Genomic DNA, 17,481 nt, shown 5'->3' with positions numbered 1-17,481 from the left:
TTGGACATTTGCGAGAAAATTATACGTCATGGAGAAGAACTCTGAATCTGAAGAGCTTGATTTTGAGTTACGAAATTTTGGTCACAGAAATTAGCAAAATTCTTTTGCCTCAGACCTCATACTATGAATGAATATTTGTTTCAGGTGGCGAATCAACCAGGAAAAATTAAAGTGCCTAGAAATTATGTTGTACAAAACTTCAGTTCCTCAGATCATTGTGAATCCTTGCACTGTATGAAGATGCGAGTAATGCCTGAAAAAAATTTGACGTTGAAAACTATCGATGATCTGCAGGACGAGACAGACGAAGTAAAGAAGGACAGGTCAATAATATTGACGGTTAGAAAAATTGGCTGTTTAATATTACGATAACTGATCGCAATTTACTGGTAATACAACGTGACAACTGATTTATAATATATATTCAAAATTTAAATACGACTTTACTAATATCACCATTCCTCAGAGCAGTCAGAGCCTCCTGGTATTGTTTCAACGAGTAGACACCTATTCCTAGTTTTTCGTAGTCGAGATAAGAGTCGGCCATAGCCGTTATCAAAGACAAGGCTTTCGGGAAGGTGAATGGATTAATCTTCACGCCGACAATGGCCAATTCCTTCGCGTAAACCTGTAAAAAACAGTGTTATCTTGCGTTGGATTATTCAAATTTCGTTTTCGTTTCATAAGGGTATTTTCGGTCTCAATAGTACCTCGAACGGTTTGAACTTGACTTCTGTATTCGGATTGGCGACTCCAAAAACGCAGAGCCGTCCTCCTCTGCCCAGCAGGGTCAAAGCTTCCTGCAGAGCGGGACCTGAGCCACTACAGTCTATCGCTAGATCGAACTCCGAGCCTTTTAAATCCTCCGGACTAACCGCCTTGAAGCCCAAATCTGGCAATAAGAATATAGAGAGCAATTAAAAACGAGTGAAATTTGTACATAACGGTATGTAAGGTCTGCAATCCTCTGAAGCTTATATTGTTAACAGTCGAAATTCTACCTGCGAGTAGTGATGAATTTAGTTTACACTAACTAACACATGAACACAGCTGCTGGTCAGACCTCATTGTTGACAAAAACGAACAATTTGTATTCTCGCCTTTTCGGTTTTTCGTCACTTAATATTCGAGACCTTTGGAAGTTTGAAATTTTTTACGGTGATTAGGGAATGGAATAGTAAACGTTGTGTGTTACGTTCGCGAGATGTATATATCGGCGTGAGAGCAGTTGACACCGGCAAATTTGAAATCGAGGTACGATAACCGACGCTCTTGTTGACGTGAACCCGATGAACCGATTCAATAACAATTGCGACGTAAGCGCTTCGACCAATCACAACAACGCATGAAATAGGGCTCCGGAATATCACTACCAGTCCGAGAATCAGTAGGTACTTGGCACTCGGCGAACTAGCTACGGTAAAATTTTTCTTAAGCTTTCGAATGTGATAACTCGTCAACGCATTAGTGTTCTGATAATACCAGAATGTATTTTTGTAGAGAATTGAACGGTCTACAAAAAGATCTCTTATCAATTTATTATAAAACTACTCTTTTAAACGTTATTTAAGGTCCTTTGTTGACCTTTCACCTTATTTACGCGAATTAGTTTCATTCGCTGTGATTCGTCGACGTCATTGAGTTGACGGATTAACATTGACCTCGAATAATAGACTTTGTGTCCACAATCTTTGATAACGTCCGAAAGTTCGTAATTTACTTCGTCATGTCTGGAGTACTCTAGACAGGTAGTTGAACAATTTTCACGTGTAATTGTTCAAACTGTATACATGTGGAAAATTTGATATTTTTTCTTCATTACAACCAAGTCTTCTATGTCGCAGAGAAGAGTATCAGATCGTCTGATGAATTTGCAATTTAGTTTAAGTGGGAAAAAAATCGAAAAAACATACCCACCTGGGGCTTCTGCACTTACCCAACTTTTCGAACAGTCGTCTTCGCTTTTCCTGCAGCTCGCTAATCGTTACTGTTTTTCGCTGACCGTAGAGATGGAGGAGACACGACCACAGCGAACCGATTATTCCCGCTCCTAGTATCAAAATTCTCGTCCCAATGTGGACCGGATTTAATATATCCCAGCCGTGGACCAGGCAGGACAATGGCTCGACTAGGGCTGCTTGAGGTAGTTTCACTCCCTCCGGCACTAAGTGTACCTAAGTGTTTTAAAATAAGATTTCAAACGTATTTGCTCACTCGTCCGTCAGACATTCACTCGCAACGTCACAGCTTCAGGAAGACAATCATACTTCCATCGGCCTCTAAACCTAGTAGATGTTTTCAGTTATTCACAACGTGCAACATTTTACAATGATAAAAGTGATACGATCTTAATGAATCGAGGGTTTAAACTCTAATAGTTTTTCTCACTAAATTTGTGAGCTGAGTTGTAATAGGAACAAGTTGTGAAATTACGAAATTAATTTACTATTGCACAAGTTGACTCTCGCGCGGAAAACTTTTCGATCGGACTGTACATTTCGTTATTCACCCTATTTAGGTCACGGCGTGGTATCGACTTACTTGTGAGTCGGGAACTAGGACGTGGGTAGCCCAGCCCCCATCACGAAATATTCCAATGGTGTTATGAATACCGCCGAGTCTGCAAAAGTGGTAGTTACCACCGTGGCAAAAATCGCAAGTATTGCACCCAGTGTTTGGATCGGCGACAACTTTTTGGCCGACCTCAAAAGCCGTTACCGCCGAACCGATGGCCTGCACGAAACCCGAGAACTCGTGACCCAAAATTAGTGGACCATCTTTGCAGGGGAAGGAACCCTGCGAACGAAATCAATAAAAATTATTTTGACAAAAAAAATTTATACCAGAATGTCGTGCGAAAATGAAATGACGTACGAATTGTAAACTATTTAAAAAATGTACATTCGAATTCATGCCGAGTGACGGGAACAGTGCTGCAGTTGATTTTAGTTTTCGCCAGATTTTTATGGTGATGCAGCTATCACCCGATACGATGAATTTTTCGTAACAGGGCCTTATTCGAAGCGTAGGAACTTACGTCGAGAATGTGTAAATCCGTACCGCAGATCCCAGAATATGAAACTTTGATCAGAACTTCCTTCTCAGCTGGCGAAGGGATAGCACATTCTTCCAGCGTCAGCTTTTTACTTTTCGGATCAAAGCTCAAATACTCCATTTCGAAAATTTCAAAACTGTCAAAAGTCTCGACTCAACGAATGAACAACCGAACTGCGACCAGATGAACAGGAAACATACTTTTATTCGGTATTTTTTTCAATTTTTCCCCGTTACGGAGCGGCTTCCGACTCACGCGAAATACGGACGGTCAACTGACGCGCGAACTTTGAGTTTCACAAAACCAGCGCCAATTTATAGGGCCCAATACTTGGGTGCGCGAAGCATGACGTCGCTCTTATTTAGTCACGTTCCCCTTCCCGACACATTTACTCTCCTTCGCTTTCCGTCAGCAACTGCTTATTGCACCTCGTCCACGTCTTCCACTGCGCTTTTCGCTCTGCGCTCATTTTATCATTCGCCATTGCCCCTCGCGCAATTTTCCGAACCCTCGAAGATATGCACTCTAGTTATCCGAAGAGTATCGCATCTCCGGAACCGTTCGAAAACTAAGCCAGTTCCTCAATCAGCTTTTCTTCCGTGAAAATTTTGCAAGCTTTGAATTGTATACCAATCGCGAAATTTAGGTTTTTGCATAGATTTCACGTATTCAAATGCCATCGTCGCGGAAACCGCAACAAGTTATAGTCTCATTCCGTTCATCTGATGTATGGTGGCCAAATTAGAGTATGAATTGAAATAGCGATTTGCATACTTATTTATCATTATTTGTCATTGCACTGAGGACTCACATTATTTCTCTCGTGAATTTGAAATTCTTTTGCGGATATCGAGTTATTTTTATACTTGCAACGTGCACTCTTGTACTACTAAAAGTAATTGATACGCTGTTGCATTATTGTAAGCTTAAACTTGTGTTCAGATAACCATGTTTCAAAAAGTAATTCGCTCTTTTATTTTGCTGACCTACAATTCCGTAAGAAATCTACCTTTTTCACTCCATAAGCAAGATAAGACAGTTCATTCTACCTTATTGTTCAGACGCCAGAATTAGGCTGACATTTTCTTAAATATTTTCTCCTCATCAGTGCAGAAATTCGGATTACACATATTTTGTAATATTACCAAGTCATTGCGAAAGAAGTTCTCTTTCAAGTATTTCATTCAATAATTTCTATTCTATGCTGCGAGTAAACTATATATGCGTTCATTTCTCAAAATGCTGTAAGTGCGGCTTTCACTGTTAAAACATGGTTTATCCTGTCGCGGTTCGTTATCAAACTTGACCATAAATGTAAAACTGGATCACGAGTGTCAACGAAAAACAATAAAATTTCGCCGCTAAGCAGGAAAAGTAGACCGTTTGTTGTTGTCGATTTCAGTGAATGCGGCTGAATATTAGAAGCAACTTGAAGCCAACGCTAAAATTTCGAATTTTATTTTCTGCAATTTTCCGCAACTGCACTGATATTTTTCTTTCAAATAATTTAAAATAATTGAACATCTCACATTGTATATAAAAAATTGGCCAACATTATAATTTTGAATTACGAAGATTTACGTAATTGGTCACGCAATTCATTTCCCTCTATAAATCTTAGCCGTTCGCTTGGAAACGTCTGAAAAACAAGTAATTAACGCAACCACGATGACTCTTGGAATCTTCCAAAGGTGAAGAAGACGTTAAGTGACAAAAAATTCCTGCAGGTATAACAAGCAAAATGTATTCCAAAATCGATAGCAGTCGGGTTCTGCTTTTTTCTACAGTCAGTTTAATTATAATCGTCACTCATAATTACAGGTACACATCGTATGAAGTAAGAAAAAAGTAATATAAAAACGTTACCGTTGAATGGAACACCCGATTGTGCAACGATTTTACCTCTGCCAATAAATATACTCAAGGGCCTGGAGTTTTACGTAAGTGAAAATTTGCGTAAATTCAATTAAGGTCGTTTAGTGTGAAGGCCGTTTTTTTCTTAAGGTTTTTTCGATATTTTTTTGAGACGAACCATTGAATCAAATTTCTCATAATTTTCACATTATACTTCTTGACATTTAACCAAACTTTGTAAATATTTTGGAGGTGAAATATTGGATATAACCTATTGTATAATGCCTGATAGGACCGTATGTAAAAAAATGTGCTTGAGTGTAGACATGAATCCCGCTGCTTTGCTTATCTGCGATCAAAAAAAAAAACAAACAAAAGGCATTTTCATCTTTAGGCTGGTGGCTATGGTATGACCTAGAACGAACTCGAAATTCAATTTGAATTTTTTGACATTTCAAATATTTTTTTAAATCACTGTTTGAAATAAAAGGAAATTTCAAAATTCTTTTTCAAACTGTGCTCCACTAGATCCACATTTTGTCTTTTGAAAATTTTATCTGAGCCCATTTTTTAAGTCAGTGATCTCGAGAACCCTTATATACCCAATTCCAAGGAATTTGACTGCAAGGAAAACTGAACACACAAAACGCGTTAAACGTGACGTGAAGTCGTTGAAAAATTGCCTTCGAACTTCATGAAATCTTCCTATTTTTACACGCACGCCTAGTCGACGTCATGGTATTCAACACACCTCTGCTTACGCGCACCGATCACTCATCTGCTATTTGTCGAGCGATGCGCACACCTCTTCCCAATAGACGTAGTCAGTATCTCGCGACGCGTCTCATAAATTTGCAAGACAGTTTACTCAGTTTCTGGCAGTAACAGTCCGCGGATGTGCAATTTTTATGTCTTTCTTTTTTCTTTTATTTACGATAAATGGTTGGTTTTTTTCGGCAGCAAATTTGAAATGTGATTTAGAAAGAATCCTGCAGCTTTTGAAAACCTTAACTTCGTGATAAATGGCCCCTTAATGTTAACCGCTAGATTCATAATGAATTATGTAATACCCATATCGACGTCCAACTGACGTTGTATTTTAAAACTGTTGAGAGCAAATTCTGAGCCTTCCAATCGCACGTAAAATTTCCCGACTGAAAGATAAGTCCTCATGATTATTTCAACTTCGCGCTACCGCCACTCCGTGACCTCTTTCATACGTTTCCTATCGCGCTTAGCCAGTTTTCCACGTGGCTATCTGTTTTTTTACGTTCTCTAATGCTGGTCTATTTCCGTCTATACCTACCCTGATCAACATGATTGCTCATTTTACTCGCGACTTCTTTTGTATCGTACTTTACTCGAGTCAACCTCTTCTTGCATACCTATAGATATATATTTTCAAATCTACCACGCCTTTCTGCTTTCTTATCTCCCGTTCGGTATTTTGTTCCATGTCGCAGCGTGTATTACACAGTTAAACAGGCATATTTCATCACAACTATTAGGCAGATTCACGTCTTATCTTAACGTGACGTTTTGACTGGAATATTTTTTACTACACGGTTTTCGTTCCATAAAAAATAAACCTCATTACTAGGGGTCAGTCGCCTCGAAATTTGCTGGAACGACGTTGAAGCATTTTGTTTCTGGCTGTTGACGTGACGAACGAAAGGGGATGATAAAAAACTTATCATCCGCTTACACACCTGGATGAAACGTGTATGTAAAAATTGAGAGGGAATTAAGGATGTGGAATTTACTTCGTTCATTTTGAAGCCTGGAAATTTGAAAAGTTTGCCATTTACAGCTCGCATTTGATCTGGTTCTATAGTTCGTAACAAATATTTGTACACTTTAGCAAGGGTGAAGGTACCTTGGGTAATCGTGATGGTATATATGAAATAGAAGATATAAACACTGATGTAATAAAACCAACTGCAATCAACTTAGGGGCTGGAAATGATCGATTTTTCAATTTTATATCTCACTATTCAAGATAAAGACATGCTGTTGAGTTATCAGATAAAAAGTTAAAGTTTATGTTCCGAAGAGTTTGAAAAAGTCGAAAGAAATTTAAAGTACATGCCAAATCAAATCATTGCATCATTATATCCTTAGCTAACAAGATCCTCTCTTTACCCTTTGCAACTTTATCCAGACGTGAAGAAAAATGCTCATCTTGGCTATCTTGCGATTGAATCCCCACTCGAACTCTCTGTGCTCATTTTACAATACTGACAATCCACCTTTTGTGCGAAGAGAAAAAATGCATGAATTATCGATCAATCAAACCCTGAAAATAATCAATAAAGATTGAGGCAAAAAAGAAGAACGAGCACCTGCATTATTTTTTCAGTTTATAACCGCAGTTAAACGACAAAGATTATGCACATCATCAGACATATTGATTCTAAAAGTTCGATTGAAGGACTCGCTGATATTACATTGCGCAATCTAAGCTAATTCACGAACTGTAAGATATACGTGAGTCACCTTGTGATAGGTTGTCTCATGTGTGTATTGTATGGGACCAATTCCAGAGCAGCGCATTCCAGAATGTTACGTGCTCTTTGATTTTCGCATACACAATCATGCGATGCAAATTAGCCGGCGGTTTCGTCCTCGTTAACGAGATATCTATATGCGACCAAAGATCGTGACATTACGGCATTGCTCAATGCATACAATACCCATAACCGACTACCAGTAGCACTTCGGCCAACCAATCGAGCTACTCATGCGTAAATCATTGCGTAGAGAGCGTAACATCAGTGTGACACCTCGACCGTACCCAATCGATGACATGGAACCAACGTACTTGACTTTGTTATACGTCGAGGATCGGCGATCTCTTTTCATGTTATACATCCCGATATCGACAGGTCATCGATGATAAAACTGTGGAATCTTTGATGATCGTGGCATCCCAATTAGGCGGTCGAAGAAGTTCCTATTTGTACGAAACTCGTGACAGATTAACTAGGTGGATACGGTAATCGATGTGGGCACAACAATGTAATCTCACACTTTGGTGTTGTAATCACTGTGGAGAATACCATGCGTTCGCCGAATTTGTTAATTGTTCAGCAGATCGAAATTTACTGGAAAAATAAATGTGAAAATCAATGCTTTCCTTAATTAAGGAAGACCTCGGTCGAGCATAGGGAAACCTCAACTGCAGGGGATGAAATTAAATTGCTGTACCGACACCCCATCCGATATAATCATCGGTGATTATCCAAATCAATACGAATCAGACGTTATGATTTGAGCAAAATTTGCAATGACAAGGATCAGATATTAAAAGGTAAAAATTCGCTGAAAATGATTCTGGTATATTTTAGTATCAGTCAAAAATGAACTTTTTATATACTTGCACGTATAGAAGTTTGTACATGTTACGTATATAAAGAGTAGATATTTTTTTTGCTTTGTACATTACACATTCAGCCGAAAAAATCATTTGCTTTAATCATTTTTCAGTCTACTAAAGAACAAATGACGTTTTACTTGACGAGTCAAGTTGTTACTTATTGTTAAAATCTGCAAAACATTTCGCTGTCTTCTCAATCAGAATATTTTTTTTTCAAGTAAAATAACACCTCGTTTCGCCATATTTGACTCAGTCAACCAAATATTACTAATTGTTGCAGTAAACCTATTATCTCTCGGTTATTACATGCGATAATCTAAAACTTAAATACTGCTTTAGTGATGAGGCCATTCTTCAATGTCTCCAAAGCTTCTTGATATTGTGACAATTTGAAGACACCGATTCCCAATTGTTCGTAATCCAAATATGTTTCGGCGAGTGAAGCCACCAATGTCAACGCCTTCGGGAAAGAGAATGGATTGATATTCACACCTAGTATAGTCAATTCCTTTGCATACACCTGTAAGAACGACAATTCCTTAGTTATTATTTGTTCTCGCAGTTATCAGCGCAGTTTTCTCTGTAACTCATAACGGTAAGAAGATTTGGTATGTGGAAGAAATACTTTTTCTGATGCATTCAACTTTCATTTCAATCGAACAGAGCAGCTTCTACTGATCGCGATATGAAATTATAATTCATGCATAAATGGAAGTTGATTTCTTAAAAAAAATTATATGATAGATTCAAACATCGTTGTTTCTCAGTGCATAGAATGACCAATTGCCAACCGCCAATTGTTATTGAGTGACAGTTCCATTCGTATTGCCTCACCTCGAATGGATTGATTTTAACTTGTGAGTTGGGATTGGCCACTCCAAATATACATAGGCGACCTCCTCTGCCCAGAAGGGTCAAAGCCTCCTCCATTGCCGAATTGGAACCGCTGCAGTCTATTGCCAAATCAAATTCCCGACCTTTCAATTCGGCCGGTGTAAGCGCCTTATAACCCAAATCTGGTGAAATGATAGACATCAATTAAACATAATAAAATCATTGAACTATCTACCTACAATTCATATTGACCATTACCTTCGATGCCACCTACAAAACTTCGCTGTATTGAAAAAGGAAAAAAACGAATGTATCGGTTCATTTATTCGAAAGTTGACCGACTACCTAGCGTTTCAAATTTTTTCCGTGGGTCGTTATTGCCTACGGAATCATTATGTAATTGAACCTTAGGTTCTGCTTGTACATTTTTTAATTAAAAATACAAGTATAAAAATATTACGAAAAAATAGTACTGATGCATCTAGGCTTTTTTTCAAACATTAGGTTTTCAATCGATTCAACCCCTTGTATCGATTATCCCGAAAGCCACCAAAAATAACCGCAAGTCTAGTGCGGTACTTACTGAGATTCTCGAAGAGCTCTTTTCGCTTTTCGCGCCGAACGCTTATCGTCACGGATTTTCGGTGACCCTGCAAGTGCAGAACGATTGACCAGAGGAACCCGATTATGCCAGCCCCGATGATTAGTACTCTGGACCCGATGTTGATGGGGTTAATCAAGTCTAGTCCGTGAATCAAGCAAGACACGGGCTCCGCCAAGACTGCCTGAGCTAACGTCACCCCGTCCGGAACTAAGAAGACCTTGAAAGATAGAAAGTAAAATCCGTAAACGGTATGCGGCTTGGATCGGTTCGATCGTCTGCAGTGAGAGTCGAAAAAACACGCCACTGGAGTTATTTGAACTTGCACGCTGGTCGAAAGTGAAAGGCCATTGACCTCTAAAAATTAACTATAGACTGGAATACCTGTGACTCTGGAACTACGACGTGGGTAGACCAGCCTCCATTCTTAAAGATACCGACAGTTTTGTGCGAACTTCGTCGACAGAAGTGATATTTGCCATTGTGACAAAAATCACAACTTTCGCAACCGGTGTTCGGGTCCACGACGACGTTCTGGCCGACCATAAACACTGTCACACTGGTACCGATCGCTTCGACAACGCCCGAAAACTCGTGCCCCAGTGTGATGGGGCCGTCTGATTTGCAAGGGAAGTTGCCCTGGGAGGAAAGAAAATAACTCGGTTCACAAGGTGTTCTGTTGTATCTTCCTTTTATTGCCTTTTCTATTTTCTTTTGTGTATATAATTTCAACAACCCATACTTCAATTATGTGCAAGTCAGTTCCACAGATCCCGGCGTATGCAACTTTGATCAAAACTTCGTCCGGTTCCGGAACAGGAACATCACCTTTTTCTAACTTCAAGGATTTGTCCTTTGCGTCAAAACTAAGGAATTCCATTTTATGCAGGAGTTACTATCGGTTAATGCGACTGATCACAATGAATGAAATGAATCGAAGTGGAGGTGATTCTGATAGATTTTGGCTTTATAAAGCTAAATCAGTACACGATGGTTGACCGGTGACTCTGATAAAAATAAAGTATATGATCGTTCGCGAGATTATTATTGTCTGCGTGAACTTTGTACACTTCTGTCCTACGTCCGTACAACTAGTGATCTACTGTACTCTCGAACTTTACACAGATCTTTCGTTCGGATGCACACGTGCATGGTAAACGAAATGTGGGATGTTCGAAACTACGGTTTGTCGAAGAAGTGGGGGTCGAAAAACCGTTAAATGCCTGCATGAGAGAGGACGGGATGTCTATCAGCGGTCAATGTGTTCGGTACAAACATCGATGCATCTTGAATTCTCTAGAAGCTCACAATATTGTTGGGTGATGTGTGATGGAGAATTTCACTGCTCTGTTTGCATTGACAAAATCTTGACTCATCTACATTATTCCCTGGCCAAACTAATAACACGTCATGAGTATCAGTGCTATAGTTGTATACGAACAGTTCTGGGGCTCATGAAGTCCATTATGGATCCTATTGACGAGTATCTCGCGCTGACTAAAGTAATGAGATGACCGGATTTTTATTGTGGCGCGAATTGTCAGACGCTGAAAGTCGTGATAAGGTTTATAAAAGTATGAGAAATTCTGATCAGTTGAAGAATTGTCTCGTTGAAGTATAACAAGATCAATCAAGTATATTAAGTTATGCACCTGTACTGTTGAAAGATAGTGCGATTATATTGAACCGAATCAGATAAACAGAATCCGGCGGATACTGATGGACAGAAGTTGTTTTCCTTCTTAAAAATTGCACACTTGAAATACCTTTCAAAGTTCAAAGATTTGAGGAGGCAACAGGTGCATAATGGTCAATGTGTTATTTAAAACTCGAAGGGAAAATTTCCGTTTTTATCGACTCTTGGTTAGTTATGACGGGGCAAAATGTTTATCAAGTAGGAACATGAAACTAAAACATGCATTCAAATAATTTGGACGCATGACTGCTGATCTATCAGAGGATCTGCTAGGCAGAATGACCAAAGTACGATTCGCGATGCGTTGACTTGAAGCCTTCACCAGGAAATTGACGTAAAAAGAAAGCGGCCATTACGTAAATATAGTAGACCATTACGTTGCAAAAAATTGATTCGTTCTCAAAGACAAGGCTGACCAGTTTCAAGATGCAGAATAATATATTCATAAAAATTTATCAGAACTTGACATAGTCTCGATGAACATCCGCTAATAACGGCGCCATGTAGTTAATTTACATGCTGTTGCTTTATATTACATACACGTAATATGTACATCATTCATTTATACTACTGAATTAGATCAAAATCACCGATGTCGCCAGTTTCGCAAGTAATTCATCTACGCGAAGCTTTACTCGTAAAATTTTCTGCGTAAATTTATACTTTACAGGGGTTTGTGCGTGTATCCATCACGCTGTTTGAATATAGGAAGCAATTTTAAACTACACACAAGAGTTAAAGCTTAAATACTGCTTTGCTGATCACACCAGTTTTCAGAGCATCAAGAGCATCTTGATACTGTGACAGTGAGTAGACACCGATTCCTAGTTTTTCGTAATTGAGGTAGGTGTCGGCCATAGCTTTCAGCAATAACAACGCCTTCGGGAAAGTGAACGGGTTTATATTAACGGCGACGATTTGCAGCTCCTTCATGTAAGCCTGAAATTAAAAAGGTCCAATTACATTTCATTTATCGCTAATTAAATTCTTTTTCACAGTAAAATCTGCGGGAATCACTATCAGCCCACCTCAAACGGCTTGAATTTCACTTCCGCCTGAGGACTGGCAACTCCGAATATACACATGCGACCGCCCTTGCCCAGCAGGGGTATGGCCGACTCGATAGCAGGACCAGAACCACTGCAGTCTATCGCCAAATCGAACTCTCGACCTTTCAAGTCCGTCGGACTGACTGCCTTATAATCCAGACCTGCAGACAAAAAGACGCATACGCGGTAATTATCATGATATTTCGATGTTCGATTAAGCTACGACTGAGATAAGTTTAGATCAAACACGCAATTCTCTTTTCTTTCTAAAGTCTCAGCCATGCACCGCTGACTATATGCCCCTTGATAATTTTTAACATGTCACCGCCTTTCACACCAGCTATGCGGGTTGCCTATCTGCAGGATTCGCGAGCAAGAAACTTATCGGATAAAAAATGTATAAATATATGTATAATCTAAGCCTTCTCAGATAAGGAACTATTTTTCCAAACTCTCTTTTATGTATATGTATCAAGAAACTATGGTCAAACTCCGATAACCCTGCGATTATTTAAAAAAAAAATTCTTGAAATTTTAAAGTAAATACAACCGGTTATTCAAGTTTTGCCGTTTTAAATATATACGGCAATGAATCTTTGTAATGCCAATATTTCATAAGCAGTATAGTACTAGTTGATATTTTCTGTTAACGTATGTAAACATCGATTATTTTTTGTACGTGAATTGGTATGTTCCAATTGAGTTCAATCAAATTTATTGAACGGTGAAAAATTTTCCACTCAATTTATTCAAGTCGGTTCAGCTGTTAAATTTTATTTCAAATTGAGTGGTTATCCATGAAATTTTGATGCGTGTTTTAAAGTCTGCGATTTCAACACCTCCCGTTAGTCTAACTGCGAGACGTGGCAACGATTTTTTTCACATATGCAATATTATAAATTTTTCAATTTAGTGAATCTTATGAATGATTTTTTGGCTATAAAAAAACTTTCTGCTTAATAATTAATATGAGAATCGTTAGTGCAAAATGAACTAGCGCTCTTCAGAGTTCTCGTAGATCAGAATCGGTCATATTTATTCTTCCGACTGAATGATAAATCCAGTGAATTGTTGCCAGCGTAGCAATAAGTGGCAAATGTAAACTATTACACTGGCGACATAATTACAAGTACAGCAGGTTTCATAATCCGAAACATATCTGCAACAGTGTGCGTGTTAACACGACCAGCAGTTACGCATTGTACTGTCAATTTAACTAACTAGGAAAGCGTACGATCGATTCGTGAACTATAAATAATTCAACAATTGATTACGTGAGACCTTGGAGCAGCCAAACTAGTCCACGATGTAGTAAGAAGTTCATTCACAATATTCGGGCGCTTGTGAAACCTTCGACCTAATGCTTTAATTGTTACGGAGGCATGCTGGAAAGGGTATGGCGGAACTGGAGTGATTGCGTTATTATTACTATTATTATCATCATCATTATTATTGTTGCTGTTGTTATTGTTGTTGTTGATAAGGACAACTACGGCTCCACATGACGTGGAACGACGAATTAGCCCATCGCACATTAAAACCGTGTCAAATAGTCAAGTCTAGATGAACGTTTACATCTAAAATACGAAACTGTGCGCTTACCCAGTTTTCCGAACAGCTCTCGTCGCTTCGCCTGCGGCTCGCTGACCGTAACAGATTTTCGCTGCCCATGGAGATGCAGAAGACACGACCAAAGGGAACCGATAATACCAGCTCCAATGACCAGAACTCTGGATCCAACGTGAACTGGATTTATTATATCCCATCCGTGCACCAAGCAGGACAATGGCTCGGCAAGTGATGCCTGAGGCAGTTCGACACCATCGGGAACTAAATGGACCTTGAAAAAACAAGGCGAGCGTTAAGATACAGTTCGGGAAACATAAGTTGCGGACAAATCTTGTCGATGACCGACACTTCCTGATCCTAGTGCGAAGATTTCACTGCCAAGTAAAATCATTTGGTAAAAATAACAAATATAAAGTAGAATTAGATCGGTATTGCACAGTGAAAGAAAATTCTTTCTTTTTCAGGTACCTGCGACTCTGGAACAACGCAATGCGAGGCCCAACCTCCGTTGCGATATATTCCAATCGTATTGTGTATTCCGCCACTTTGACAAAAGTGATAATCGCCACCGTGACAGAACGTACAAATGTTGCATCCGCTGTTTGGGTCAACGGCAACCCTCTGTCCAACCGAAAACACTGTCACCTCAGAACCAATGGCTTGAACAACACCCGAGAACTCGTGACCCAATGTCACAGGGCCGTCGCTTTTACAAGGAAATGAACCCTGTGAGGGAGAAAATGAGCCGATATTAATTCGCAGCTTCTTCATCGGATTTCCAATCCATTGCGTAAGTACGATTGAACATAACACGGAATCTGTCCCAAAATATTATACCTATATGTGACAACATTGAGTTTGGTCTTGAGTGTGTAGAGAAAAGGATAAATATTCGTGGTAAACGAGTTAACCACTTCAGGCTGTCTACTTTGTTTGTAAAAATGCACTGAATTTTCATTCAATGTCATTTCAGACCACAGTTTTCATGCATGTAAGAGCAGTAAATGTTATCTTTCACGCACGAAAGAGCAATAAATCTTGTATCTATATAACTCTGACTGCCGCACCGGTATATCCGTCGTACTTGAACATTCTATTCCATCATAGAATATTTTTTTTGTTTTTAAATTGATTGTGACAATATGTAGAATATTATGCGAAGCTATTTTAAACCCAGTGTTTGATTTAAGAATGACTAAAAATAATGAATTTTCGATTAATTAAACTATTTAAATCGATTATGATTCTTCAAACTCGATAAATCGACTGACGCGATTATTTTTCCTCACAATCGGTTTTGCTTTTTACTCCCATGAACGACGCAATACAATATCAATCACTATCATTGTCTTACTTACTGAGTACCTATTTGATATAATAAGTGAAAGATAAATGAATATTTTCACCTGTAATTGAAAAACATTCGGAATGAAATTATAGATTATAAAAATTTTTTTTTCGCTATTTAGACTACGTACTGACGAAATTTTCGTTTCAAATACACCGTTTCAAAAAAATCGAAATGATCGATTAATCGATTAATTTCTACCCATTCAATCAAGTCATGTTCCATTGTTTTTTGGACTCGATTTATCGATGTATCGATTATTTTTAGCTTAGTGGTCATCGCTAGTTTGACCTACAATATAGCATAAATGATTATGTCTAATATTCGGCAAGTGATGGCGGATGAACAGAATTCAATTCATCATTTTGTTGGTTGAATGATAACTTGGTCTGAGGAAATGCGATTAGAATTATTCAGAAATGATTGGAAATTTGCGTTTGTGATTAAAAGTCGTTTGAATATTCTGCAGACGTCGATATGCCTACAAATCTGTAGACTCAAACCTTCTCAATAGGCTGTCTCTGTTAACTATACTCCTGAATTCTGCGAAGTTCTACATATGCTTTACATCTTCGTCTGAAGTTAATAAATGTTTTCAAAAATTTCTGAATGTAGTTTACGAAATCACGGTTCGTTCGTGTGTTTCATTTAAATTTCATAAGTACCTCAACAATGTGTAAATCCGTTCCGCAAATACCAGAATATGCAACTTTGACTAAAACTTCGTCAGGCTTTGGTACCGGGATGTCACCCTTCTTCAGCGTTAACGATTTCGACTTTGAATCGAAGCTGAGGAACTCCATTTTAGCGAAAACAAAAGTCTGTTACTCTTGTAAGGAAAAGCAGAACCGACTTGCTCGACGAGTTGACTCACAATCAGCGAATGAACTGAAGTGCAAGCAGATCAACAAGGATCAAGCTTTATAAGAGAAGCCCTGGCTCGATACAGTTTATGGTAGTTGAACGACAGCCTCGATAAGACAGCTACGAAAAAATATATAAACACAATAGCGTAGAGTTAAACTTTACGTTCTACGCTTAAGGCGTGAAAAATATTTGTCCGAATTACAATCGTCACTCGATTATTCCCTACCACCTCCGCTCCATCGTATTCTTCGACTCGATCAAATTTCACAACTCTGACCGATTATTCCCAGCTAAAACGGAACACCCAATAAGCGGCAACCGTTCAATCGCGTATGAAGTGACGAGGGATAATTAATCCAGCACAGCTCGTACTCCAACGGTTTCTAAATCCTGGATTTAATACAATGATGAACTACCTTACGTCACGATAATTCACTTTGATATAGATCAAAGCTCTGATCAACAACAATAGAGATCGCATTACATTTGTGTGTTAAAGGTTGCAGCAGACTTTTTACCGCACCCGTAAAAATTCCTCTGCTAGCAATTGTGTACTACATATGTTGCATACATGCACAGCAATGTAGCAGCTCTCTTCTTCGCATGGATACTACATTGCAGTTATCACACTGCGTGCCTGAAGACGGGCTCATATCTCGTGTGGAGTTCGAAAAACAAGTGAGAAAAAACATAAACCAGATCTCGTTCACCACTTTCCAAGATTGAAACCGAGACGAATTTTATTTCTAACTTATCTTCTGCATACACGCCACTGTATTCGGTTGAAGGTCTGATGTGTTCCATGACGTAAAAGTGGTTTATCTAGCTGACCTTCGTGGACCACGCAACTTACAAGCCTCCTACTTGGGTGTGTTTCAAGTTCAGTAAACTTTGTTGGGTGATTTTTTTTTTTTTTTAATTTTGTGAGCCTAATAAGTCGAAAAATGCCGGGTTAATCAAATCCAAAATCTCAACAGTTCTAAATTAAAAAGAGCCGTTTTGATTGGGACCAGAAAAATCTGGATCCGTCAATTCATTCTGGAGATATCCAGGACTAAAAAATTGATGACACTGATGGCAGTAAATTATCTTGTTCTATTTTTTATCTGACAACAGAGGAGCACAAAGGGTTTTTCTCGATGGACGATTGATGTGAAGGAAGGACTTGAAACACTAAAAAACGCCTTTAGCATACGGTTACACATGCGTGGTACCTCGTCAGAATCGAATCG

The 17,481-nt window shown here is 38.8% G+C and overlaps 3 protein-coding genes across 3 annotated transcripts; all 3 read right to left on the bottom strand.

The window, feature by feature from the left end:
- Positions 1 to 340: 340 nt before the first annotated feature.
- Positions 341 to 3,424, bottom strand: LOC124409250 (sorbitol dehydrogenase-like). Its single transcript, XM_046886754.1, has 5 exons — positions 3,038 to 3,424; positions 2,542 to 2,796; positions 1,937 to 2,174; positions 711 to 892; positions 341 to 628 (listed from the first exon to the last, which is right to left on the bottom strand). The coding sequence occupies exons 1-5, from the start codon at positions 3,173 to 3,175 to the stop codon at positions 425 to 427; spliced, it is 1,017 nt and encodes a 338-aa protein (XP_046742710.1). The 5' UTR covers positions 3,176 to 3,424; the 3' UTR covers positions 341 to 424.
- Positions 3,425 to 8,281: 4,857 nt separating this feature from the next.
- On the bottom strand, positions 8,282 to 10,834 carry LOC124408736 (D-arabinitol dehydrogenase 1-like). Its single transcript, XM_046885884.1, has 5 exons — positions 10,463 to 10,834; positions 10,105 to 10,359; positions 9,703 to 9,940; positions 9,120 to 9,301; positions 8,282 to 8,805 (listed from the first exon to the last, which is right to left on the bottom strand). Exons 1-5 carry the CDS (start codon positions 10,598 to 10,600, stop codon positions 8,602 to 8,604), a joined length of 1,017 nt encoding a protein of 338 aa, XP_046741840.1. The 5' UTR covers positions 10,601 to 10,834; the 3' UTR covers positions 8,282 to 8,601.
- A 1,068-nt stretch (positions 10,835 to 11,902) lies between these two features.
- Positions 11,903 to 16,417, bottom strand: LOC124409387 (D-altritol 5-dehydrogenase-like). The gene is made up of 5 exons (XM_046886971.1): positions 16,048 to 16,417; positions 14,503 to 14,760; positions 14,068 to 14,305; positions 12,445 to 12,626; positions 11,903 to 12,355 (listed from the first exon to the last, which is right to left on the bottom strand). The coding sequence occupies exons 1-5, from the start codon at positions 16,183 to 16,185 to the stop codon at positions 12,152 to 12,154; spliced, it is 1,020 nt and encodes a 339-aa protein (XP_046742927.1). The 5' UTR covers positions 16,186 to 16,417; the 3' UTR covers positions 11,903 to 12,151.
- Between the last annotated feature and the right edge of the window lie 1,064 nt (positions 16,418 to 17,481).

This window comes from Diprion similis, chromosome 8, assembly GCF_021155765.1.
Source record: "Diprion similis isolate iyDipSimi1 chromosome 8, iyDipSimi1.1, whole genome shotgun sequence".
Classification (NCBI taxonomy): domain Eukaryota; kingdom Metazoa; phylum Arthropoda; class Insecta; order Hymenoptera; family Diprionidae; genus Diprion; species Diprion similis.
This window is presented reverse-complemented; position numbering and strand designations above follow the sequence as displayed.